Source organism: Rhodnius prolixus, unplaced genomic scaffold (assembly GCF_049639745.1).
Source record: "Rhodnius prolixus isolate KJV_2025 unplaced genomic scaffold, Rpr scaffold_7, whole genome shotgun sequence".
Classification (NCBI taxonomy): Eukaryota; Metazoa; Arthropoda; class Insecta; order Hemiptera; family Reduviidae; genus Rhodnius; species Rhodnius prolixus.
The window spans coordinates 34,957,753-34,983,671 of NW_027411582.1; the positions used below are offsets into that span (position 1 = coordinate 34,957,753).

At 35.6% G+C, this 25,919-nt stretch overlaps 1 protein-coding gene across 7 annotated transcripts in view; it reads right to left on the reverse strand.

The window, feature by feature from the left end:
* The window catches only part of LOC141447530 (lachesin-like), an 860,405-nt gene that overhangs the window by 349,574 nt on the left and 484,912 nt on the right, over positions 1-25,919 (reverse strand). For all 7 annotated transcript variants that reach the window (XM_074115178.1, XM_074115176.1, XM_074115181.1 and 4 more), the window contains one exon: positions 13,625-13,806. In XM_074115178.1, coding sequence (XP_073971279.1) covers positions 13,625-13,806 — 182 coding nt within the window. The remainder of the gene's footprint in view (positions 1-13,624; positions 13,807-25,919) is intronic.

Consider the following 25,919-nt stretch of genomic DNA (forward strand, 5'->3'; position numbering starts at 1 on the left):
AGAAAGGCGAAGTGCCCATTTGTGTGGAAAAGAAGCCACGCCAGGCTCTATAGCGAGCCCCAACCAACAGCTATAGGCTTTGTGCCTGGGCTGCCCAATTGTGCAGAAGCCTATTGTAGCCGGTAAACTAAAATCCACCCACCCATTGTAACGGTAGCCCTTCCGGCGCCTAATAATAGGAAAGGCGGTTAGGGAATCTTGATTTTACTCTGGTTGCATTGTGCGAGCTGTTTCAGCCGTTCAAGTTCATTCATATAAGTTGGCTTTTACAAGAAATTATTATTATTATTATTTTCATTTTCCGTTTACCATTTGCAAATCCTAAGGGAAACACACACGTAACCACATACCACTTCCTTTTGCCACCGTCTTTCTCGTAAGTTGATAGATTGAAGATCATTGCCAGTTTAAGGTCAAATCTGTTTCATTGATGTTTTTTTGGGGGGGTTTCAATAGTTTTTCTGATGTTGCAGTGTTCATGCTAGTTTAATAAAAACTAAAACCACATTCAGTTTAAGGTTCTAATGGCCAAAACGGTTTAATATGAGTTTTCTTTTGGTGGTTTCTGATGTTTTTGAGCCCATTGTTTCTGATAAATTTGAGACAATTTCTAGTTTAAGGTTCTAATGGCCAAAACGGTTTAATACGAGTTTTCTTTTGGTGGTTTCTGATGTTTTTGTGCCCATTGTTTCTGATAAATTTGAGACGATTTCCAGTTTAAGGTTCTAATGGCCAAAACGGTTTAATATGAGTTTTCTTTTGGTGGTTTCTGATGTTTTTGTGCCCATTGTTTCTAATAAATTTGAGACGATTTCTAGTTTAAGGTTCTAATGGCCAAAACGGTTTAATATGAGTTTTCTGTCGGTGGTTTCTGATCTTTTTGTGACCATTGTTTCTGATAAATTGGAGACAATTTCTAGTTTAAGGTTCTAATGGCCAAAACGGTTTAATATGAGTTTTCTTTTGGTGGTTTCTGATGTTTTTGTGCCCATTGTTTCTGATAAATTTGAGACGATTTCTAGTTTAAGGTTCTAATGGCCAAAACGGTTTAATATGAGTTTTCTGTCGGTGGTTTCTGATCTTTTTGTGCCCATTGTTTCTGATAAATTTGAGACGATTTCCAGTTTAAGGTTCTAATGGCCAAAACGGTTTAATATGAGTTTTCTTTTGGTGGTTTCTGATGTTTTTGTGCCCATTGTTTCTGATAAATTTGAGACGATTTCTAGTTTAAGGTTCTAATGGCCAAAACGGTTTAATATGGGTTTTCTGTCGGTGGTTTCTGATGTTTTTGTGCCCATTGTTTCTGATAAATTTGAGACAATTTCTAGTTAAGGGTTCTAATGGCCAAAACGGTTTAATATGAGTTTTCTTTTGGTGGTTTCTGATGTTTTTGTGCCCATTGTTTCTGATAAATTTGAGACGATTTCTAGTTTAAGGTTCTAATGGCCAAAACGGTTTAATATGAGTTTTCTTTTGGTGGTTTCTGATGTTTTTGTGCCCATTGTTTCTGATAAATTTGAGACAATTTCTAGTTTAAGGTTCTAATGGCCAAAACGGTTTAATATGAGTTTTCTTTTGGTGGTTTCTGATGTTTTTGTGCCCATTGTTTCTGATAAATTTGAGACGATTTCTAGTTTAAGGTTCTAATGGCCAAAACGGTTTAATACGAGTTTTCTTTTGGTGGTTTCTGATGTTTTTGTGCCCATTGTTTCTGATAAATTTGAGACGATTTCTAGTTTAAGGTTCTAATGGCCAAAACGGTTTAATATGAGTTTTCTGTCGGTGGTTTCTGATGTTTTTGTGCCCATTGTTTCTGATAAATTTGAGACGATTTCCAGTTTAAGGTTCTAATGGCCAATACGGTTTAATACGAGTTTTCTTTTGGTGGTTTCTGATGTTTTTGTGCCCATTGTTTCTGATAAATTTGAGACGATTTCTAGTTTAAGGTTCTAATGGCCAAAACGGTTTAATATGAGTTTTCTTTTGGTGGTTTCTGATGTTTTTGTGCCCATTGTTTCTAATAAATTTGAGACGATTTCTAGTTTAAGGTTCTAATGGCCAAAACGGTTTAATATGAGTTTTCTGTCGGTGGTTTCTGATCTTTTTGTGACCATTGTTTCTGATAAATTTGAGACGATTTCCAGTTTAAGGTTCTAATGGCCAAAACGGTTTAATATGAGTTTTCTGTCGGTGGTTTCTGATGTTTTTGTGCCCATTGTTTCTGATAAATTTGAGACGATTTCTAGTTTAAGGTTCTAATAGGTGAAAATGGTTTTAATACAATTTTTTATCAATGGTTACCAATAAGATAGATTGCCGAGAATTGTTGTTAGAGGAAACCATGTGAGTTGTTCTCCAGCAGAGTATTTTTATCTTTAAAACATCCGGTTTTTTTTTCATAACACAGATATTTTCCAGTATTAAAATTGAATTAATAGATAATGGTTGGAATCACGGTTGCCAATAAAACAATAGTGAAACGTTACAAGCGCATTAGTGAGCTTTAGTTTTTTTTTTTTTTTTTATATATATATTTAGTTGGCAGCAATGAGTGCTTTTATCTCTAGTGTTAGCTTTTTTTGCTTTTACTTAAGTTTTCACGTTTTTTTTTATAACCTAAATACAATAAATTACCTCAATGTTTTCCAGCTGAAACTAAAGATAAAACGTGTGAGGTTGAAATAACGTTAGTCTATTTACCTGTTCGTAAGATTTACTTTTTTTTTTTTTTATCTTCCACGTACACCTTACACTTTAAAGTGGGAAAAGCAATTTTCTATTTTTCATTTTCTAAAGCTTTGCTTGTCACTTTTTTTTTTTCAATTTTCTTTTCTATTTTATTATTTTGTTTGAAAACTAAGAATTTTTTTTAAAAAATGGAAACAGTTAATTAAACAATACGTAGGTTTTAGATCGTGCTGGAAATCGATCCTTTACAACATCGTTTTAGAGTATATACTACCCTAATTCAAAAAGGTTTTAAACAATTTCCTGTAACTCGATGTAACATCCAGGGAAATTCAATTAATGGCCACTTCCGGAGGAAAGAGCGAGAGGGCTAGGCTTCCCTTTAATGGGCCAATAAAATGTCTCCAGTTAACTAGAAAATAATAATCAAAAAATAAAATTTAAAACCCAAATTTTTTCAATATTTTATAATAAATTCGACTGACCGAGAAAGGTGCCATTTTACTGAATATTTGTCTGCATATCCCACATATGTGTTCTGCTTCCCTGAAAATCTCTGGGATCTCTTTATCACTTTTCCAGCTGGAGAAAGACTGGTTACTTTCAAGAGACCAGCCAATAAGTGAATCGCCAGATGTCGCCACTCTCTCTCTCTCTCTCTCTCTCTCTCTGTTTTCCTCCAGAGTTTTCTTTTAAGAAAAAAAGAAAAGAAAAGTCAAACTACCCATGAATCACCTCGTTCAACCACCACCCCCCGCCACGCCACAGCCGCCGGAAAATCCCTTTCCATCCAGAGTCACCTCTTGTTTAAGTTTTCCCTTTCACAAGATATTAAATTTTCTCTCAGCTGCCAATGATACTATTGAACATGGTTCTCGTTTTCTTTTAGTACAATACTTCCGTCTTGAGTCACTAGAGGGACACTGCTGGACCTAGTAGTTGTTGAAAATATGGTTTCCTTTTTCATGAAAAGTGTCTGTTTGAAAAATAAACTTGCCTGCTTATTTATGATTGGCTGCTATCAAAGCAAAGCCCACCTACCAATTAAATTGAGTAATTCTTTAAAACTTCCCAGAGATGGTACTATAACCACGATATAAAATTTTGGAATATTTCAATATTTCAGATCGGCTACTCTAAAAAAAAAGGGAACCTGAAATTACCAAAGAATAAGCTTAAGATTCTAATAGAGTGGCCCTTAAGGCCTACGCCACTGCGACCCCTTTGGGTCTATTGTGGCTCTCCTTCTCTAGAGCTCGCCCTCCAGACCTGTCCGTTTAATCAGACTCTTAATTCTGGAGAGTGACTCTTGGGTAAAGCTCCTCAGGCCTTGGTTTTTCTTCTCCGAGAAGTAACATCCTTAGCCCCAGACAAGCCCCTCACACTGACACAACACGTGGAGTGCCGTTTCTTCCTCTTCCTGAAAGAACCTACAAAGGCTAGCCAGGCCCATGCGATGCATGTGTTTTCTAAGCCTGCAGTTAGGCCCAGTTAATAGGCCTACAATCATCCTTATAGCCCCACGCGGCCTTGACGGATTAATTCTGCAGTCAGCTTTGGCGAACAGCCCTTGATGAACTCATTCGTCTGTCTCGGCCCTGTGGTGGCAAGCCACCATTCCTGAGGCCTACACTGCACCCATAGTTTAATGGCCGCAGTCTTAAGACATTTGGAGACCCCAAAATAGGGCTCCGAGCTAACTTTAGTGTCCCGCAGAGCCTACCTGGGCCAATAAATCTGCCACTTCGTTTCCTTTAAGTTCTGAAAGACCTTATTTTGGTCACTAATTTCCTTCAGAGCACCCAGACAGTCTCAAACCAGCCTTGAATTGACCTGGTAGGAATTAATAGCTCGTAGAGCAGCCTGACTGTCCGAGAAAATCACGACCTTAGAATTAATACTTCCTCGCCCTTTAATCTTGGCAGCACAGAACCTTATTGCAACTAGCTCAGCCTGAAAAACCGTAGCTAGATTTCCTAGGCTAACCGAAAACCTAAATTTCGGCTTCACCCTATCAAAAAATAATTTTGGAACTTTGTAAAGATCGATGGAAAAAAAAAAAATCTAGCTTTCACATTTGTTTGCATTTTGGGTTACCTCAAAACTGATCTGTTTCCGGTGGTAACTTTATTTTTAAAAATATTACTCCAATCACAATACTCTCCTCCCTGCTACGTTTACTAGAAAATGAAAAAAAAGAACAAAAAATGGCCGCCTTGTCAAAAGGATATAAATTCGAATTCTACATAAAAACCGGATGTTAGATTCGTCAATCATACGTAAATATGATTAGATTTCAAAATTTGGACACTGATTGCCATTTTATGAACAACATGTTTGAAAATTAACTAGCTCGTATATCTCATATTATCTTATTTATCCACAATTTACATAATTAAGTGGATAATCGAGATAAAACATTTACGTTTTAGTTTTAAAATAAAACCATTAAAAATTCATTACCATGTGAATAATTGAATGGTATTAACTTTTACCATGAATTGGGGTAAATTGTAATCTCAAAAATTAGAAAACTGTCAATTTTAATTTATTTTATCCAATTTAAGTTAAAGTGCTCAAATTGGGAAAAACGTATTTAATGGTGTAACGTCACTTAAACAAAAACAGCTGACAGTAGAATAAATTTCTGATCAGAATTGCTAAATATTTTGTTTTTTGCTTGTTACTTTCTCTCTTATATCTCTAAACCAAACTAATTAATTGCCCTCTGATGATGAACGGAAGTCCAAAACCGGATGGATAGTGATTGAAAACAAATTTTTTTTTTTTTTTTTTTTGGCATTGGCTTTCGCCATACAGCCAGCATCGTCTAGGTGCTTATCACTAGAATATCACTTACTCTCCATTCTTACCTATAAATACATTCGCTTCACACATTCATCATTCTACTATATACTGCTATTTACATAAACTACTGCTAATGGATGGAGCAGCACTCTATACTCCTGCCATCCTTATAGCTTAACCAAAATTAAAATCACGTAATCCTTCTCTAAGCATTTTCTTCCATTCATTCTAATTCGGCTATAGCTTTTAAATACATTCATATTTCATTGCTAGCTCTGCTATCGACTTAAGCACATAAATGTTGGTGGAGAATATAATGTCTTCGTAGCGAAATGGTGCATCTAAATACCTGTATATATCGTCAAACATTCGTTTCCTTTCTACCACATAACGTGGACATATCATTATTACATGTTTGAAATCTTCCTCCTCATTGCAATCTACGCAAAGAGGAGAGGACCTTTTGTTGATCCTGTGTAGATACGATCCGCACACCGCGTGGTTCGCTCTCAGCCTGCTTATTGTCGTAACAACCCATTTATTAGTGACAGTTCCCTTAAACCATGGTTGTCTAGGTAGCTGATCTGCCATAGTTTTATAGAATCTACCTTTATCACCATTATTGTAATCTGTCTGCCATTTTTGTAGTGCTGTTTTTGCAATTATACCCTTGATATCGGTGTGTGGTAATTTATAATTAGCCATTTCCCCACTATTGGTGGCTTCCTTTGCAAGTGTATCAACAATTTCATTCTCTTTTATACCACAATGACCCCTTACCCACAAAAAATTAATGCAGACTCCCTTCTCTTTAAAAATGGCAATAGTTTCTACAATCTCTGCGTTAATGTGATTCATTCCTGTAGACTGGTTGTGTATATGTGATAATTTACACAACGCACTCTGGCTGTCACTAATAATGGTATATTTTTTCTCCGACAACGAATAAATATATTTTAAAGCCGTTAAAATAGCAATTAGCTCCGCTGTATAGATGGACGCCTCATCTTCTAATTTAATTATCGTAAAATAGTTCAGAACCGGATCATACACAGCACTTCCGACTTTATTATTGATTTTGGACCCATCTGTAAATAAACGATACCTTTTATTACTATTTGTGACTTTTAATTGATTTCTCTCACGATTGCAATATTTTCTCTTTCTAATAGTAGTCAATAGTGGAAATCGATTCAACCGGAAGTTTAATATTACCAAATCGACTTTTTTTTTTTTGCATTTTATGCTCACTGCATTCACGTAGAATCAGCGTTTCCCAACCTCTTTTTTTGGCTCGCGTACCACATCATGCTAAATTGTTATTCCGAGAGTATTTTATTACCTTTATTTGTACAGAGATACAATGTACCTGTTACAAAGGAGTTCCAAGTTCATGTTCTCTATATAAACCGTAAGATCTTAGTTTTAACACTTTTTAAATAATTAAAAATTGCGTACATATTTTTCTCTTTAAGATTATTAATTAATTTACAAAGTTCTACTTTAGGATTATTATATTTGAGCCCGAATCTTCTAAATTATATCTTTTAAGCATTCCAACTATCTGTTAAGTATCAATTAAATTTAATGTTGCTTGGATAGAGCTTACTCATTAAAATCAGTCTCTTTAAGCAGATTTCTTTATAGTTATCATTTAAGTTCTGTCACACATGATAATTCTTTTACTGATAATGAGCTTTTCCTAAATTTTCTTTATAGAAAGAGGTATGAAATCCAATTATCATTTGTCTTTTCGGGGGATTTTTGGGAAAATTTCTCCATGAAAGAAAATTTTAATCCTTGATAAATGTGCTATTATACTTTCTCGTATATCTTGAGACAGACAAACCTTATTACTTGTACATATTAACAACTTTACTGTATAATATTATTATTTAAATTAATTGTGATGTATTATAGGGAAAAACGTTCCTATGATATTTTTATGATTTAATTTTTTATGTCCACCATTATTGATTATTATTCACTTACCACAGGTTAGAAAACGCTGACGTAGATCTATAAAATATTATTCGAAACATTTCCCTTGGAAAATTATTTTCAATGATGTTCTAGAGGAGAGATAGGGTTAATTTTCTCTTTAAAGGGTTATTCAAGAATTATTCACTTACCACAGGTTAGAAAACGCTGACGTAGATCTATAAAATATTATTCGAAACATTTCCCTTGGAAAATTATTTTCAATGATGTTCTAGAGGAGAGATAGGGTTAATTTTCTCTTTAAAGGGTTATTAAAACTGTCCGGTAGGACAGTTGTATAAGGGTTGATCATCAAAAACTGCACGAAAAAGCGTAACGTTGAAAAACACCCAACTTTGACAATTTTTTTCTCTTTTTCTATGAAAGATAAAATTCCCAAATTTTCTTTATATTATAGGGCGAACCCTCCTTTATAACTGTAATTTTTTGCAACAACATAGATCTAATAGGTTTCGAGAAAAAAGTTGCCAAAAATGAGCAAAAACGGCTTTTTCAAAAAATGTTCTTGTTCTTGTTGTTGTTGTTCTTCTTCTTCTTCTTCTTGTTACCTTTTTTGTAAACAACGTAGCGCCTAAACGCGTGAACCGATTTTCATGAATGAGGTGTCATTCGATTCGGAATTTTATGTAGATGTGCCTTTTGGGGGTCTCGACGCTGTTCATCGAATGGGAGAGGAGTTAGCCCCCTTTATGTAAGGCCCCCTCCAAAATTATTATTACTAATTACTCTGTAAATCTTGGCCCGATTTTGATAAAATTTGGTAGGATGATAGGGTTAGGGCTCCCCTACGTAACATTAAAGCGACGATCTGCTCTTACACTTGTTAAGGGGAAGTATAGCAATCGTTGCAAATTATCGACACGTGAACCGATTTGCATGAATGAAGGGTCATTCGAATCGAAATTTTGTACAGATTTGCACTTTAAAAGTCTCGATGCTATGCCTCATAAGGAGGGGAGTTTGCCCCACCCAAATAAGGCCCTTTCTAAAACTATTATTACCAATATTTCTATAACGCTTAGTCCGATTTTGATAAAATTCAGCTCGAATAAGTGGTTAAAGCTGCTCTACGTTGCTGATGCTCTAGCACCTACTAAGAGGAAGTACTGCAATCATTTAAATTATCAATGAGTGAACCGATTTAAATCAATGAATTGTCGTTCGATTAAAAGATCTTTGCCTCTTTGCCTTTTAGGAAGAAGTATTGCAATCGTAGTTTATTTTTCTTACTCCTCTTAAAAGGAAGTACTGAAATCGCAGTTTAATTTTGCTATTTACGTACAAATACCTTCCTATGTTATTCAAAACGCTTTTTCAAAAAAATTGTTATTGAGGATGGTTTGGGGGAACGCAACTATAATCATTCTTTAAAAAGATCTCTCCATTGGTAGTTACGGTTCCGACTTAACACCTTATCAGATTATAATGATAGAATTGTTTATTCCAAATTTTAAAAAAATCTGTAAAGAAGATATGTAACTTTGTAAAATAAACAAAAAGGAAAATCTATCCAAAAGGTACAAAAATCTCCTTAACAAAAACTTACAGTTTAAAATGTTAAGTATAAGGGTTGATTAAACGCCAAAAGGTACACAAATCAGCGAGTACCCAACATTTCATTAATACTTCATTAATAGTCAAGTAATTCTACTGCATTAATTTTCATTAATAAGTTATTTTTTAGAATTTATTAGATGTCACAGACCCTTATGCTGGCCACTTCATTTATAATATTTTTTTGTTATAATTATGATAAATCACATAAATATGTACTTGCATGTTAAAGTAGAAAAAGACAAAGTTAGAGTAGGCTACTGTCTTGAATTCGTCTTACCGAAATATTCGTGAGCACAAATAACACACAGTTAATAACAAGTAGATTATTCAACAACAATTATTCATTTCTCAATTGTAATTTAATTTAGTTCCCCTAATTTTACTTATAGTAAAATACTGGAATAATTAGCTGCCCTAAAAATATGCATATCTTATTTACTTTATATTACATATATACAACATTGTGGGATGAATACCTAGATTGAGAATGTAATTGAAGAAAACTATATTATTTGCGATAAAGCCAGATAATTATTACCTATTATTATAAACGTTTGACTACTTCATACAATAACAATTACTTTAATCGAAGAATGAACTTAAACCGACGATTTTTATTTAAAAATAAAAATAAATAAATAAAATAAACAAAATCATTGATGTAAGTTTTTTATAAAAAAAAGTTTTGAATTTTTTTAGCCTCATAATTTTTTTTTATTTTTTATAACGTTTTTCTTTTTAACCTGTAATTAATAGTTTGATTATTATAGATAACTAGATATTACAGTCAATCTACAGTGCTACTTGAACATATATTTTGTAGACGAAAATGGCCAGCATAAGGGTCTGTGACATCTAATAAATTCTAAAAAATAACTTATTAATGAAAATTAATGCAGTAGAATTACTTGACTATTAATGAAGTATTAATGAAATGTTGGGTACTCGCTGATTTGTGTACCTTTTGGCGTTTAATCAACCCTTATACTTAACATTTTAAACTGTAAGTTTTTGTTAAGGAGTTCAAGAATAATTTACCGCTTTATTACCTTCTTTATTATTTAGTAGTAATTCAATATGTAAAAGTTTAACTGTAAAGTCAATCGTTAGAACGAAAGTTCTGTTGTTAATAAATTTTGGGTTTTTAACGATTATTTATTTATTCAATAGGATGAAAAAATAAATGCCAATTTTCAGTCGTGATATTATTCTGCTGAGCTTTCGACCTATGGACTAGGTCATCTTCAGGGCTAGTTTACAAAGTAATATTTTACATTACAGGGTTTACAACACAGAGTCCATGAACAGACAAGACAGAAGACACACCAACGCTATAATGTAAAATATTACTTTGTAAACTAGCCCTGAAGATTGAAGTCCCTAGGTCGAAAAGCTCGGCAGAATAAATGTATCATGACTGAAAACTGGCATTTATTTTTTCATCCTATTGAGAAACTATGAATCAGTCACCAAAAATAATGAACAACAATTTGATATTTTTATTTCTCAAATTCTGAACTTCAAGAAAATTTGATTGCGTAACTTGCTGTTATTTGTACCAGATTTTTGATTTGTTTTTCCGCCATCTTCTGTTCTATTTTCGTGGATATTAAATTTCGTGGAGAATAGGGTTTGAATAGTCGAAGTAGGAGTGTGTAGGGAGTAGAGGAGGACGAATCTTTTACCAAGAAAAAATAAAAATAAAAGTAGATCTCCACATCCTTAGATCGACACATTACAATCTCTCCACCCCCACCCGCCAGGGGGTCAAATATGCCAGTACAAATATTCTTCTCCTATATCTTCTGTCAAAAAAGAAGGACCCAGAGACATGTCATCCTGGAGACAAGCGCCCCCCACGCCCCCCTCGGACATTCCTTCATCTTGAGTAGTAATAAAAAAAAAAAACTCGTATCTACTGTAATACATATTCCTCTACTTTTATGTCTTCCTTCGTACTAAAAAAAAAAAGGAAACTTTTGTAGCGGACGCTGGAGAGGATTCTGCAGTATCTTCGATTTCTTTTATCCTGTATTATGAATTCTTTTTCTTTTTATTCTTAGCTATAATATTGGATGAGGTAGAGGTAATCTGAGTTCAGCTTCTCAGCGTGTAGTTTTCTGCTTCCGGCTTCGTTTCTGGTTCGCCTCTTCTGGGTTTTAAGGGATATTTTTTATTTATTTATTTTTTTATCTTTTATTGAAATTCACAACTGCGAGAACTGTTACAATATTATGAATATGGATAGGAGAAGGCACCCAGTAGTGTCACTTCATTATCGTGAACAGATGCACTATACTGCTCTTATGATGAGAGTAGATCGCGGGGCCACCTCCTTTTACCTGATTACCTGGTATTGAGTAAGAAGATAGAGGTTCTATTAACCAGTTAAGCGTGTTTGCCGTGTATACACGTCAAACCAAATCTCTATTACTGTGCGTTCGACGTGGTATACTCATTGTGAAAAATATAAAATTGCCATTAACTACAAAAAACTCGAAATTTTAATAAAATACAATAAGAATATTATTTGGTGGGGATGTTTCCTTTATCTTACCCAATAGAACTGCCAAGTATTTTATACGGAGAGGGTTGGAGGGAGTCAGCCAAGTGATAAGTGGTTGATACATGTTTGGTCTCCGCATTAGAGATTCGGGAATTAGGCACACAAATAGAAGCTCTCAAACCCTTGTGCAATGCCCGTTTTTTACCTTTTAGATAGAGATCCAGGCCTCACAGTACGAGCATGATGTTCATTTTGCACAGAATTCAAAAAAAGCTCTTTTCTTCCTTGTAAAAAAAGCTCTTGCGTCCCTAGTTATAACTAGAGCAATGCATAACGTGAAGCGGTACAAGATTTTGGAATGAGCACAGAATAAGCTCTGGTAATCTCAAGCCCCCGAGAGAGATTGCAGGAAAAAGTCGCTTGCAGTGACTATATTACGACGTTTGTAAACTTTTTAGTTGTTTTACCCTGCGTTCGACTTGTAAACCACGTCATTGTCTGATTTTAATTCCACACACTGTAAGGTTTTTATTTTAAAACTATATTCCGCGTTTAATTGGTTAAATAGGATTAAGATGAGCTGCGGTAGAGGAAAGAAATTTTAAGAAATGTTTGTTTTTACTAAAGCAGTGAAAACCTCTCTAGATTAAGTCTTCATGAAAACCACTTACATTTAGTTCTACTAACTTACTAAAAAAAGTAAAATAGCTACTTTGTAGAAAACTGTTCATCTTTTTTAGATTTCCACAATTTATTGTGTTCTTAACTACACACAAGATAATTTCTAAGTGAATTTGAAAAAAATATAAATAATATTTATTTATTTCAATAAAATGAACTGGCCAAAAAGGCAAAGAAAAGACATAATAAAAATGCATACGTTATTACCGTAAAACAGTATGAACACAGTTCGCTTTTCTGGCGATAGGGGGCAGGTGAGACCAAGAAAAACTATGTGTGATACATATTTGTTATGTTATGTTATATATGTATATACGAGTATATATAACAGCCTCAGCGACGTTATTATTATTCTGATAAAGTTTGTCTCGTAGTTCTTCTACTAAAGGTATAAGTAAAATTGTGTGTACAATTTATGTGTTTCACAAGAAGAGAAGAACGAGAAGAGTTGTAAGGGGTTGTTGTTGTGTGTTAGTGTTAGTGGAGGCGGTTGAGGGCGGTAGCTTGTAAGAAATGGAGGCGGGAACGAAAAACGGCAAGCTAGTGTTGTAACATGTGACTGGAATAAAATGGATATTCTACAGACTCTTCAGTTTGGTCCAACACACACTGCCACTCCCTCCCCGCAACTCACATCACCGGCGATAGTTTGCAAAATGGGGCTGAAGAAGAAGGGTCTGAGACTGGGGATGTGTCCCTTAGAATATAGGTGACCGTGGCGGCAAGGTTAGAATGGAAAACCCTCTCATCTCAACCCAACCATGTTCATGCACAAATAGTGTACCCCACTGAGCTGCTGGGGTACCCTGCAGTACCACATCGTCTTCTTGTGTCCTTCTGGGCTGTTATACTGGGGCTCTTTCTTTTTTTATACTATTTTCACTCAGTCTAGACCCTCTTACTCCTACTGGGGAGGAGTATATAAGTACACAAAGAGAGAGAGACACGAGAAAGAGAGATTCTAAAAATAGACGAATGAAATGAAGTATCATTTTCCTCGGGATTTCTTTAAAATACTCTATAAAATTTTCTCTTACAGTTAGTGTAAGTAAAAGTATGGTAGTTATAGCGACATTTCCTTTAGTTGGAAATCGTTGTTACCAGCAATCGTCTTAAAAATGAGGGATACGCAAGCAATTATGCTAGCATTACGCTCTATGTGTTTTATAATTATTTATTCATTTATTTAAGGCGCTTTTTTAAGAACTTCTTTCGGTGCACTTCCGGCCTGTAAAAAATCCTAGAAAGAGAAAAATCTTAGGGCTGGATTCGAGCCCGGATATCCGCGTTATTCAGTGTTCACTAAACCACTCAGCTAATTCATTCCCCTAAAAAAATCATTAATGCAAAAAAAATATATTAATAATAAAATGTTTTACTTACGGTTCTTTCTCCTAGGTTGCGCACTCTGCAATGTAAGAACGCGGTGCCGCCTAGTTGTACAGTATTGTTTACCACTGTATTGTTGTCAAAAGTTGGTTCGGTCAGACGTTGGTATTCATCAAAACTGGAGTACCATAGGTCGCCTGTACTTCTGGGCGATACACCGTTGGTGCCTTTTTTACCTGGAAAAAAAGAAAGAAGGAAATGATTAGTTCACGTGGAAAATAAAGTATGGCCATAGAAATAGGCGGAGAATTTCCGGTAGAAGGGGGAATTAATATGGAAGACCCACAAAAAGGCACATCTACATAAAATTCCGAATCGAATGACACCTCATTTTTGAAAATCGATTCTCCTGTTTAAGCGCTACGTTGTTTACAAAGAAGGTAGCAAGAAGAAGAAGAAGAAGAAGAAGAAGAAGATTTTCTGAAAATGCCGTTTTTGCCCATTTTCAGCAACTTTTTTCTCGAAATCTATCAGATCTGGGTTTTTGCGAAAAAATTACAGTTATAAAGGGGGATTTTCCCTATATTATAAAGAAAATTTGGGAATTTTATCTTTTATAGAAAAAGAGAAAAAAAAATTGTCAAAGTTGGGTGTTTTTAAACGTTACGCTTTTTTCGTGCACTTTTTGACGATCAACCCTGTGGACTGTCTTTAATCTTTTCCAGTGGTAGGGCTTTTATGTCAGATGCTCTGGGATATCCTTGCCAAATAAAGATATCACATCCTATACTTGTACCTTTGTACCAGGTATGCTCTATAGCCTTTTTGAAGTAGATAATTTGAACCAACTGCAATTTCCTGAATTATGGGCGAAGAACCCACCGACTAGTTCTGTAGCTCACAATATCTCTCAAAATCTTTCTCTCTTCTTCTTCTTTTTTTTTAACGTCCAACTACCAATTAGGTGTCGTGGACGGAGGCGACTAGCGAACATACTTTACTGTAAATTTCTTTTATTAACCATTAAATAAAATCCAAGGCCTAAGACCGGGAATCGAACCCACTAAACCAACAATACATCTTAGCTTTGCGGGTCTAGCCTATAACCGCCTAACATACTTTACTATAAATTTCTCATATTAACCATTAAATAAAATCCAAGGCCTAAGACCGGGAATCGAACCCACTAAACCAACAATATATCTTAGCATTGCGGGTCTAGCCTATAACCGCCTAACATACTTTACTATAAATTTCTCATATTAACCATTAAATAAACTGCACAAGGCGTACACCGGGGGAATCGAACTGACTAAACCAACAATACATCTTAGCTTTGCGGTTGAGTATAAGTTCAACATAGTATGTACGATAAGCGATCTAATTTTAGAATCTCTTGGATTTTTTATTTTTTTTGTAACCATCTTAGCTCGCATGTTTTATTGTATCCGTGACAGGTTTCGGATTTACATCCACCATTAGGGGTACATTTTTTCAGTTTGTTATTTAGTTATATTTTCATCTCGCACTGCACTTGTTTGACTTAAATCAAAGATATTGGAAATAACTAAATTTTTCAACACTTGAAAATCATTGCAATATTTATTTAAAAGTACAACAAAAAGAAACCAAATCAATTATTTCGACTACCATTACTTTGTTGTCGAATTGGTGTAAGGCCGGTCCGATTCTTTAATCTAGGGTGTTATAGATCTGGATATGTTATGCCATTTTTTTTTTTATATATCCTCCAAGTTCATATGTTATTTATGTAGGTTAAAGGGTCAGGCATGAGCTATTGTTTATCTCTCTCTTTCTCTCACTCTCTCTCTTACACACACACACACACACACACACACACATCCCCTCTTTTATGCTGCATTTACTACTATCAGTTTTAATTCGTGTTCAAAAATGTTTAATAATTTACCTAGCAGGTAATTTAAATTGAACTCTCTTAAAATTTGCTCATTTTATTAACAGTTGATTTAGTTTATTCACATGTGTGGTTTTGTTTGTTTATTTTTGTGTGAATAAATAAACATAAACTGAGTAGGCGGCGGCGGGGGTTAGAGGAAATTGGCGCTAGTTAGCTTAAAGGCCATAAACATTTTATTTAATGTTTATGCTGACTGTAGTCGAAAACTCTAAACAAATGGAAAACTCTAAATGAATTTTATTACAGCAAATTAAGTCGACTTTCCGTCGACTGTTTTATTTGAATTTTTTAGTTTGTCAGTCCTATTAAATATTTGGGAAAAATTTGAAAATATTTAGGCACTATTTTCTATTAAAATAGGTAAATTTAGTAGTTAACAAATTATTCAATTGGGAAAATAGTGTTAAATAATAAATGTTAAGTTAGTTTACGTTAATTGCTTTAATTTAACACTACTAATTATTTCTGTTGACAAATTGAATCTTAGTTAATAAATTAAAGGTACTGCTCAATGGTCTGTAAGTCTGTAAAACATCGATCGTGAGTTAAAATTTAATATTCGCTTTTGGTACTAACTAAACGGAAGCTACAATAAAGTTTTTAGGCCAAGCGGAAGTATTAGTTAATTATATTTTATTTTAACCAGTTAAGCGGTGGAATTTAGTTTTTAAAAAGAACTCCCCCACAGTGTGCTCGAATTAAAATCACGACAATGACGTATATACACGTCGAACGCAGGGCAAAAATCACTAAAAAAGTTTACAAACGTCGTAATATAGTCACTGCAAGCGACTTTTTTCTGCAATCTCTCTCGGGGGCTTGAGATTACCAGAGCTCATTCAAAATCTTGCACCGCTTCTTCACCATATGCAGGGGTCCCCAAACTTTTTACACAGGGGGCCATAGTTCACTGCCCCTCAGACCGTTGGAGGGCCGGACTATAAAACAAACTATTTTAAAGTAAAAAAAAAAAAAAAAACGGGAACAAATAGAATATTTCAAATAAAGAACAAGTAAATTTAAATCACCAAACTGCCCAGTATTTCTGGTGGGAATTATGGACCTGCTTTTGGCTAATGAGATGGTCAATGTCCGGTTTAGTTATAGTGCTTTGCCTTTCTTCCTACTTCTGGCTGTTATTTCACTCTGCTACCGGAGCTGTGACACGTGCGTCCCGGACGTCATCGGAAATAGTACTATACATGAGCGACGCAGCGCTTTGCGGCACCGCCACATATACGAGTGCTCCTCTCACTCACCACCAATTGAAAGAGATGCCCCTTCCGGAAGTGCGGCGGGGACCGGATAAATGTCCTCAGGGGGCCGCATGTGGCCCACGGGCCGTAGTTTGGGGACCACTGCTCTAGTTAACTAGGGATGCAAGAGCTTTTCTTAAAAAAGCATTTCTTAAAATTTCTTTCCTCTACCGCAGCTCATCCTAATCCTTTAACCAGTTACACGTGGAATTTAGTTTTTAACCCCCCCCCCCCACAGTGTGCGAAATTAAAATCAGACAATGGACGTGTATACACGTGTCGAACGCAGGGCAAAACAACTAAAATGTTTACAATAGTCGTAATAGTCACTGCAAGCGACTTTTTCTGCAATCTATCTGGGGGGCTTGAGATTACCAAAGCTCATTCCAAAATCTTGCACCGCTTCACGTTATGCATTGCTATAGTTAACTAGGGGACGCAAGAGCTTTTACAAGGAAGAAAAAAAGCTTTTTGAATTCTGTGCAAAATGAAATCATGCTCGTACTGTGAGGTCTGAATCTCTATCTAAAAGGTAAAAAACGGGCATTGCACAAGGGCTGAGAGCTTCTATTTGTGTGCGTAATTCCCGAATCCCTAATGCGGAGACCAAACATGTACCAACCACTTATCATTTGGCTAACTCCCACCACCACCCTCCGTATAAAATACTTAGCAGTTCTATTGGGTAAGATAAAGGAAACATACCACCAAATTATAATATTATTGTATTTTATTAAAATTTCGAGTTTTTTTTATAGTTAATGGCAATTTTATATTTTTCACAACGAGTATACACGTACCGTAACAGAGATTTGGTTTGACGTCAGACACGCTTAACTGGTTAAATAATTTATTTATTTATTTTTTATTTTCTTAAGGGCCTATGTAAAAGAGAAGGAGATAATAAGTAAAAACAATTCGATTGACTACTTGATCGATTTGTAGTGTGCCAATCGATCTGATAAAAGAAAATCATTAAAAAAAAATTCTTAAAGATGAAAAATGAAAAACTCGAGACATTAGTTATTCATGAAAGTAATATTTACAAACTGGTTTCGTGGAAATACTATTTAACCAAGAAAATGGGTACTAAAGGGTGAGGAAGAAGGAGTTTTCCCTGTCTGGAACTCCCCTCCTATTCCCTTCCAACAATAGTCGAAAATAATTTTATTATTATGTTAGCAATGGTGGTGTAGAAAGGCCAAAACGGATACAAAATGTTCTTGGGTTTTCTAACCAATTAAAACATTGCTTTAGGCTAAAGTTTATTTTATTTTATTTTTTGCCCTTTTATTTTGGAAGATTTACGAGTAACATCTGTTGTCTTTTAATTACGGCCTTCTTTAGAGTTGTTGCTAAATTGTTGTTCTGAGTTGTTGTTTTTTATTTTCTTTCTCTTTTATTGACGCTTTCTTTTTTGGAACTTCCGTTTTTTTGGACTAAAATAGAATTAGGTTAGAACAGGATCGTTTCGAAAAACATTTAAATTCAACTACGAATCTATGGACTTGGGGAAACAAGATCAGCTGTTAAAATGTTGCGCTTTAAGAAAAAAAAAGCTACAAAAATAATTTGAAAAAGTGTCTAGCGAAGGATAGAGTTGTTTTTGTTCAAGAGAAAACTGTCTGAAGACGATTGAATGCGTTGCAAAAGACTTTGGGCGCCCATGACTTCCAGTTGTTGACTGTTTTAAAACTTGATAGTCCCTCTCTCTCTCTCTTTTCCATTTTTCTTAAACTCTAGGGCAGTGTGGTTCCCAACCCTTTTTGAGACCAGGGACCATTTTCATATTTTTGTTGTTAGCAGGGACCGTAAGGTACAATATCACAATAAACTACTTATAGATTTTAAAAATAAACTTCAATTAACATTGTGATTATGTTTTCAGTAATATTAATGTGCTTTATGAAAGGGATTAGCTATGCGGTTAGCGTACTGGACTCCCACGCGGAGGTCCCGGATTCGAATCCAGCTGCTGACCCTTAGATTTTCTCTTCCTAGGAGCTCCTTACAGCTCACTGCCCGGTGATGGACAGTGTTGTCTGTAACGAGAGAACACTGTCCGGAGGCCGGCAGTGCTCTGAAAAAAGCTCCGGGCGCCAATAACCCTAGATGTTGACGCGCCTTAAATCATCAAAAAAAAAAAAAAATTAATGTGCTTTTTGAGCTTGCATTTTCTTAACAAGAAGTGGGTAATCCAGGAATTGATGAGATTGCTCAAAGCTCCACGCATATCATCATTTTTGCTTTTAGTCGACTTCTGGACTTGTTCTTTAGGCGTTCTACGCTCGCTCGACGTCCTGTCCTCACCGCGCCGTCGCATGTCAAATAAATATATTATTATTTTAAAAATAATTAAGTGTTTCGCGGACCATATTTTAGTTCTTGCGGACCACAGGTTGGGAACCATTGCTCTAGGGGTCTTCTCAATAGCATCCAGTCACAATTTCATACACTTGAGAAAACTCATATTGATAATGATGAAGCTGTCTGTTCTCTTTCATCTCTTTCAGTCAACTTTCTGCACCAAAGCTTCTTGAGTAATGACTGAAGGAAAGCCAAATTTGTTCACCACAAACATTCGTGCGGCCATCTTTAAAAAAAAGCTCTAGCCCATTTCCGGTACCATTTCACTGCTCATAATGTTTATGTCACTGATCTCACAGAGATGATGAATTTCTGCCGCTTTCACATGTTTAACATTAAGAAAACAAATCACAGCGAGTATTTCACAGTCAGCAGAAGGCATTTTAAAAACTCACAAATAAACGTAATAATCCGTAATAGAGGTAATAGGCTAGACCCGCAAAGCTAAGATGTATTGTTGATTTAGTGGGTTCGATTCCCCTGGTCTAGGTCTTGGATTTTATTTAATGGTTATTATGAGAAATTTACAGTAAAGTATGTTTGCTAGTTACCTCCGTCCACGACACCTAGTAAAAGGTAGTTGGACGTTAAGCCCCTCCTGAAAAAATAGACGATTACTTTACCACTTTACTATTAGCACGATGCTAGAACAATAAATGGCACTTTTTTTGGGGGGGAGGGGACAGCTTAACTTCACTTCTTCCTTAAATTTACTGAAAAAATGTTTTAAATGAAAGTAATAGAGCTAGAAAGTGTACTGAGTTTACAGGAAATCGTAGGCGCCATTTTTGGGGGGGCGGGTACAGCAAAAAACACCGAAAATAGATTCAGTGAAGTGGCACTTCCGGTGTTGTGGCGCCCTCTGTTAGCACCTGGCCGAATTTCAAATTTTTAAAAATTTTGTTTTTGTTTTTATGTTACGGTGGTATACTGAGAGAACATCCGGTTAATTAAAACCCTTTTGGGTTCTCAAGGGACTAATACTCCCAGACCATTGCGGACCACTTTGGGTCTATTTTGGACTTCTCTATAGCTTGTCTTCATTTTCCATTGTTTCAGTCTCATAGTACAGCTTACATCCTCATCCATCGGTGCCCCTCATTTGAAGAACCATTTCATGATCTAAATATTTTTATCTCAAATTTATTCCAAAGTTTAATGAAGAGGCTCGGATGAATTTATACTTTTTTCCTTTCCAGTAGGAAAAAAGGTTTGGTCCAGTGCAAAATGGATGTAGAAACCAAAAAAAATTTGCAAGTACAACGAGAAATAATAAATGCGAAATATATACAGTACGGTTACTTCTTGTTAAAAATTGTAAAGAAAAGAAAGAACTAAGCCAAAACTAGGTTCGTTAGTGTATAGTTTTTGCACACTGCCATCTAGATAACAAAAAAAAAAATACTATACTATCAAGTTGGCAGTGTACTGCTGGAAGAATGGTTAAATGAGAAAGCCTGGAGGATTCAAAGAGTGGAAATGATTATGTGTAGTTATGGTAACGCTAAAGGAGCGAGAGAGAGAGAAAAGAATACAAAATACGAGACAAAGAGTAAATGGTCTTCAAAAAAAAATTATGCTGCCGGCGGAAACGGGGCGGAGCAGCAGCTTTACATTCATTCGCCGCCCCCAAAACTCGTTAACCGGATTATCCTGGCTGCTTCTTTTTAGTTGTGCAGCTGAAATTATTTCAGGGGAAGAGAGAGAGGGAACAGAAAAGATGGAACAAAAGAGGATGTGAGTTCGGAAGCTTTGACGTGAATTTAAAAATTATCTTGATTTTTTTTTTTACTTCCGGTTGCTTACAGGAAAATATTGTCCACAGAATGTTGGGCTAGGGGCCCTTCTTTTGATAGTTCAAGTGTTTGGTCTAGTGGTCAAGTGCGTGGCTTTGTTAGTGGGAGATCCCCAGTTCGAATCCCGCGACGTATGGCTAATTTTTATTTGTTAGAAAAAAAAATTGTTTATAGTAAAGTATGAGCTTCCGTCCCCGTTCACGACGTCTAATTGGTAGTTGGACGTTAAGCCACGCCTGAAAAAAATGTGGGCGATTACTAAAATTCCTTGACAAGGTGGTTGGTTGAGCTCTGACTAGCTTAGAGACGCTCCTGGTTTTATAGCTACATTATAGAAGAATTTCGTCATTTAAATTATTACAATTTGGAAATATTTACGTCACAAAAACAAAATGGCTGATTTTTGTTTAAACACTACTTTAAATTTAATTTATTCTAAGAACAAATAGTTAACGCTCTTTCTACGTCTCCAATCCACACAATACACTCTGATCTAAATATTCCTCTTGTCTCTGGAAATAGCCCCAATCTTGCTGCACAAAACTCCACTCAAGTCTATAGACAGTCATTTACACAGCCCTCTGATCCACACAACATGTCTACTACAACACTTTCTTCAAATCCATAGCGCAGACTAAAGCGGCGGTGGCCACGCGACCATCTCAACATTTAACTCCGATCTCCTTGGATGGTTGCTGTGTAAGCTTGCCAATCTGAAGGGAACTAACGGCTTCCATCACTGGATGGTCGTCGTCCACACCTCTTACGCCTCTTGGCACACATGCATGTGCACGTACGTGTATGTAAGTGCATATACAGGGTGTCACAAGCTATATGGATAACGACTTTTTCTCAGAAACTAAGATAGCTAGAAAAAAACTAAAAAATACGTGTTCCCTTAGTTTTTTGTTAGGAATCCAAATTTACTTTGCAAATTTCGTTCGGTGCTTCCAGAAGCGAGATACAGGCACCAACTTCATTTTTTCAAATGGGAAGGTGCGGTTTTTATTTCAGAAATAGATTCCTCAATTTTTTTTAAAGAAAAATTTACTTGAATGGTTTTTTTCTGTGAGCGATATTTTAGAAGTTATGAATGAAAACATGATTCTTATAAGAAATGTCAAAATGATAATATTATAACGGTTTTTTGATTGAATAAGAAGAAAAGTACTATTTTATTATAAATTTTACTCCTCATTAATATTACAGATCATGCTCGAACTGGCCTCCACCATTAGAGATGCATAGACATGCTCTTTCCTACCAATTGCCCTTACTGCCAAAGAAATAGATTCGAATTTAACCGAGTTATCGGCCTCTATTATTCTTTGCTTTAGTTCATCTACAGATGCAATCCCGGCTTGATTCTGATACACCTAGATTTAGAAATGCTTTTAGATAAGCAGAAATAAGGAAAGAAAGAAAAAAGTTATGAATGATCTCTTTGTTTTTCGAGTATCCCCAAAGGAAATAGTCCGTAGGTGTCAAATCCGGTGAGAGAGTTGGCCATATAACACGCCCATCAAATTGCCTATCGAGATATCTCTTTACATGCCTGATGGTGTTATATCGACACGGGGGGCGATTCAGTTTCCATTTATTCAGAAAAAGTCTACAAATGTTATTCCATTTACTTCCGCTTCCCTTGTGCCAAAAAAAAAAGAATACCAAAAAATATCTTCTCCAAAACTAGAAAATAAATTTTGAATTGTTGCCCTCATTTGAGGAAAAATAATTACTTTTCTCTGATCTTGGAGTCTGCGGTAAAAAGAAAATGGAGGTCACAGAGCTAGTGCGTTCTGGGGGATGGAGGACGAGGATTTTGTACAAACATGGTGGTGACTGAGTGAGAGAGAGAGAGGAAAGCCTAGTCTAGGGAACACTTACTGGAATCTGTAAAGCGTGCCTACTGGGAGATAAAGATGGTGGAGAAAGAGATAAAGGGAGGGGTTTTGATATAAATAAATGGCCAAGCCGTGGCAAAACCAGTAACTTAGTTAGCGGTCCCCATCATGGTGGAGCAGCCTAGAGATCTAGTGGAGGCGGAGCTGCCGCCTCCTCTACAGACAGCAGATCGCCCACAGTAGGCACTAGTACTAGTGGGGCAAAATGGTAAATCCAATGCGGTTTATCGAACTTGCGGAACCTAGAAACCTTTAATCGTTACGGTTAACCTCGGCAATAGTTGAGGAAGTCACATTTATACCCCCGAAATAGCGATACCAAGAACCATCCCGTCTCCGCTTCCCCCTTTACGCTAGCCTAACCCGCTAAATGAACGTTTGAGGTTGATTCAGTTATTTGTTATTATATAAACTGGTCCATTTATATATAATTCAAATGGCTGTAATAATTTAGTAGGTTTATAGATGTATTAGTACGAGTATTTATGCCAGGGTTTTCCTAAGTTATTAATGTGATCCGACCTTCAATGAACAATAATTGAAAACCAAAAAAAAAATTGGTAATTCTGCCGTAAAAATTAACATGAATCTCTTCATTCTAAGTCACGGAGGCGGAAGAAAGATTATTACCAATTTATGATGTAATTTTTTGCTCATCAGGAAGTCAAACAAAACTCCCCTACGAATGAAAACTTCAAACCTGAAACTAATCGGCGCTTTAGAGATCAATCACCTTTGGCCCAAAATTTGAACTTCCGGCGATTTTCAACTTTTGTAAATCTCAAACTCAAACTACTCAAACTGTTGTCCAGGTTAACCGGTTGGACAGTTGTACAAAGGAATGATGTTCCAAAAAAGTGCACGAAAAAGTGTAATGGTTGAAAAACACCCAACTTTGACAATTTTGACGTGAATACGTCTTTAAATTTGCTATCATATGGAGGCAATCCAAAAAACCTAATGATAACAAAATTGGGGGATACAGTTTGGCATTATAGTTTCGAATCTATCGTCTACATCCAAAATTAAATTAGACCACTGAATATTTTTCTCCTTTTTCTATAAAAGATAAAATTACTAAATTTCCTTTAAAATATAGGGCAAATCCTCCTTTATATCGGTAATTTTCATGCAACAACCCAGATCTAATAGATCTCGGGATAAAAGTTGCCGAAAATGAGCAAACACAGCATTTCCAAAAATTGTTCTTGTTGTCTCCTTTTTTTTTCGTAAACAACGTACCGCCTAAACGCGTGAACCGATTTTCATGAATGAAATTTCATTCAATTCAGAAGTTCATGTAGATTTGCCTTTTCCGGGATCTCGACTCTGTAAAACCAAATGAGAGGGGAGTTAGCCTCATTCATGTAAGGCCCCTTTCTAAAACTAGTATTACTAATAATAACTCTGTAAATCTTAGCCATGATTTTTGATCAGATTTGACAGATTACTCTTATAAAAGTTTTGGGCTAAATGTGATCTACTAGAGTACAAATTAGTGGAACCATTTTGTTTTTTTTTTATTTTGATGAAAAATGATTTTGGCAGATTCTGATTTTGTAAATGGAAAAGTCTTAAATTTTTTATGATGTTAGAGAGGAGAAGAAAACAGATTAACCGAAAGTGGTTCTTTCCCAGAAAGGTTATAGTCAAACAGCCAGGAATAGTTCGAATGATTAAACACAGGGAGGAACATGTGGAAGGTGATGGTAGAGAAGCAGGGACCTTTAAAAAAAAATTCATCTTATTATTCGCAAGAATACAAAGTCATTTGAGTATCACTATTAAAAAAAAATGTATTTTTGTCATATCAAAAGATGAGTCTAGAAAATAAACTCAACCAATGAAAATGGTACAGAATACCATTAAAATAAATAAATAAAAAAAATGAACAAAAAAGGTGATAAAAAAGAAGTTACTGTGTCGCGTACTCGTGAACTGACAAACAAAACAAACACTTTGGTTATTGAAACCATAAAAACAATACCATGGTCTTTTTTTTGTTATTTGTTCATAGACAGAAGGGTGTAATCCAGTTTTTCCCTGAACTGGAAAATAGTCAAATAGCCAGGAATAGTTCGAATGATTAAACACAGGGAGGAACATGTGGAAGGTGATGGTAGAGAAGCAGGGATACGTCAAAATACTGTTTGGCAGGGGGTGGGTGGAACATGTCGAAATGAAAAGGGGGAAATACCTTTAAAAAATAAAGCAAATATTTGACAGGAAAGAAGACATTAAACGATCGGACCGGATGTGAAGTACCGTACACTAGTTTTCTTTCCAACAACATAGAAAGTTTTACTTCATTGATTTTCCTTCATCCTCTCTCTCTCTCTCTCTCTCTCACTTATCTAGTGGTCTCTGTCGTCTGGTCCTCCAGCATCTCATGACCAAGATACACTCCCTACATCTTGGTATTTTCTTTTAAAGGGTCACACCATAAAAGTGAACTCTTAACCGAGTATACAGAATGACTCCCGTTTTTGACAACTCCTTGTTTGTCACAAAACTTACAGACATTTTATAGCTATTGTGATCATTTCCGTTTTTGTTATTTTCTTGGCTTTCCTGAAAACTCGAATTATTCAATTTCCATTAAAATTATGTAAGTGATAATTAAATTGGGGGGGGAAAAAAAACTTCTTCTGCCCTGTCCATTTCCGTCTAACAAAGTCTTTCTTAATCTCTGATGTCTGAAGAATCCATATAACACCTCGAGATCGTGTTGTTAAGGAATTGGTCCTAAATAGGCAAACACGCCCATGTCCTTTCAATAAGGAGTTATGCTTCTTTTTTTTTTAAAAAAAAAGGGATACTGCAGGCATAGAAAACGATCATCCAACAGGAAGAGAATGACGTAACGGGAGAGTAACGAGAAACATTATTCTAATCATTAGTTTACGTTCATGAATTCCTACGGCACTTTTAGGATCAGAAGATTTGACCCAAGATCTTCCTAGACCTACAAAGATCGTCATCACAATATGACTCTTTTGATTTGAAAGTGGTTCATGCACATCTAGGCGAGATTGGTTTCATGGTCATGAGCGTCGACTTACAAATGGGACTTTATTTGTTCGAAAA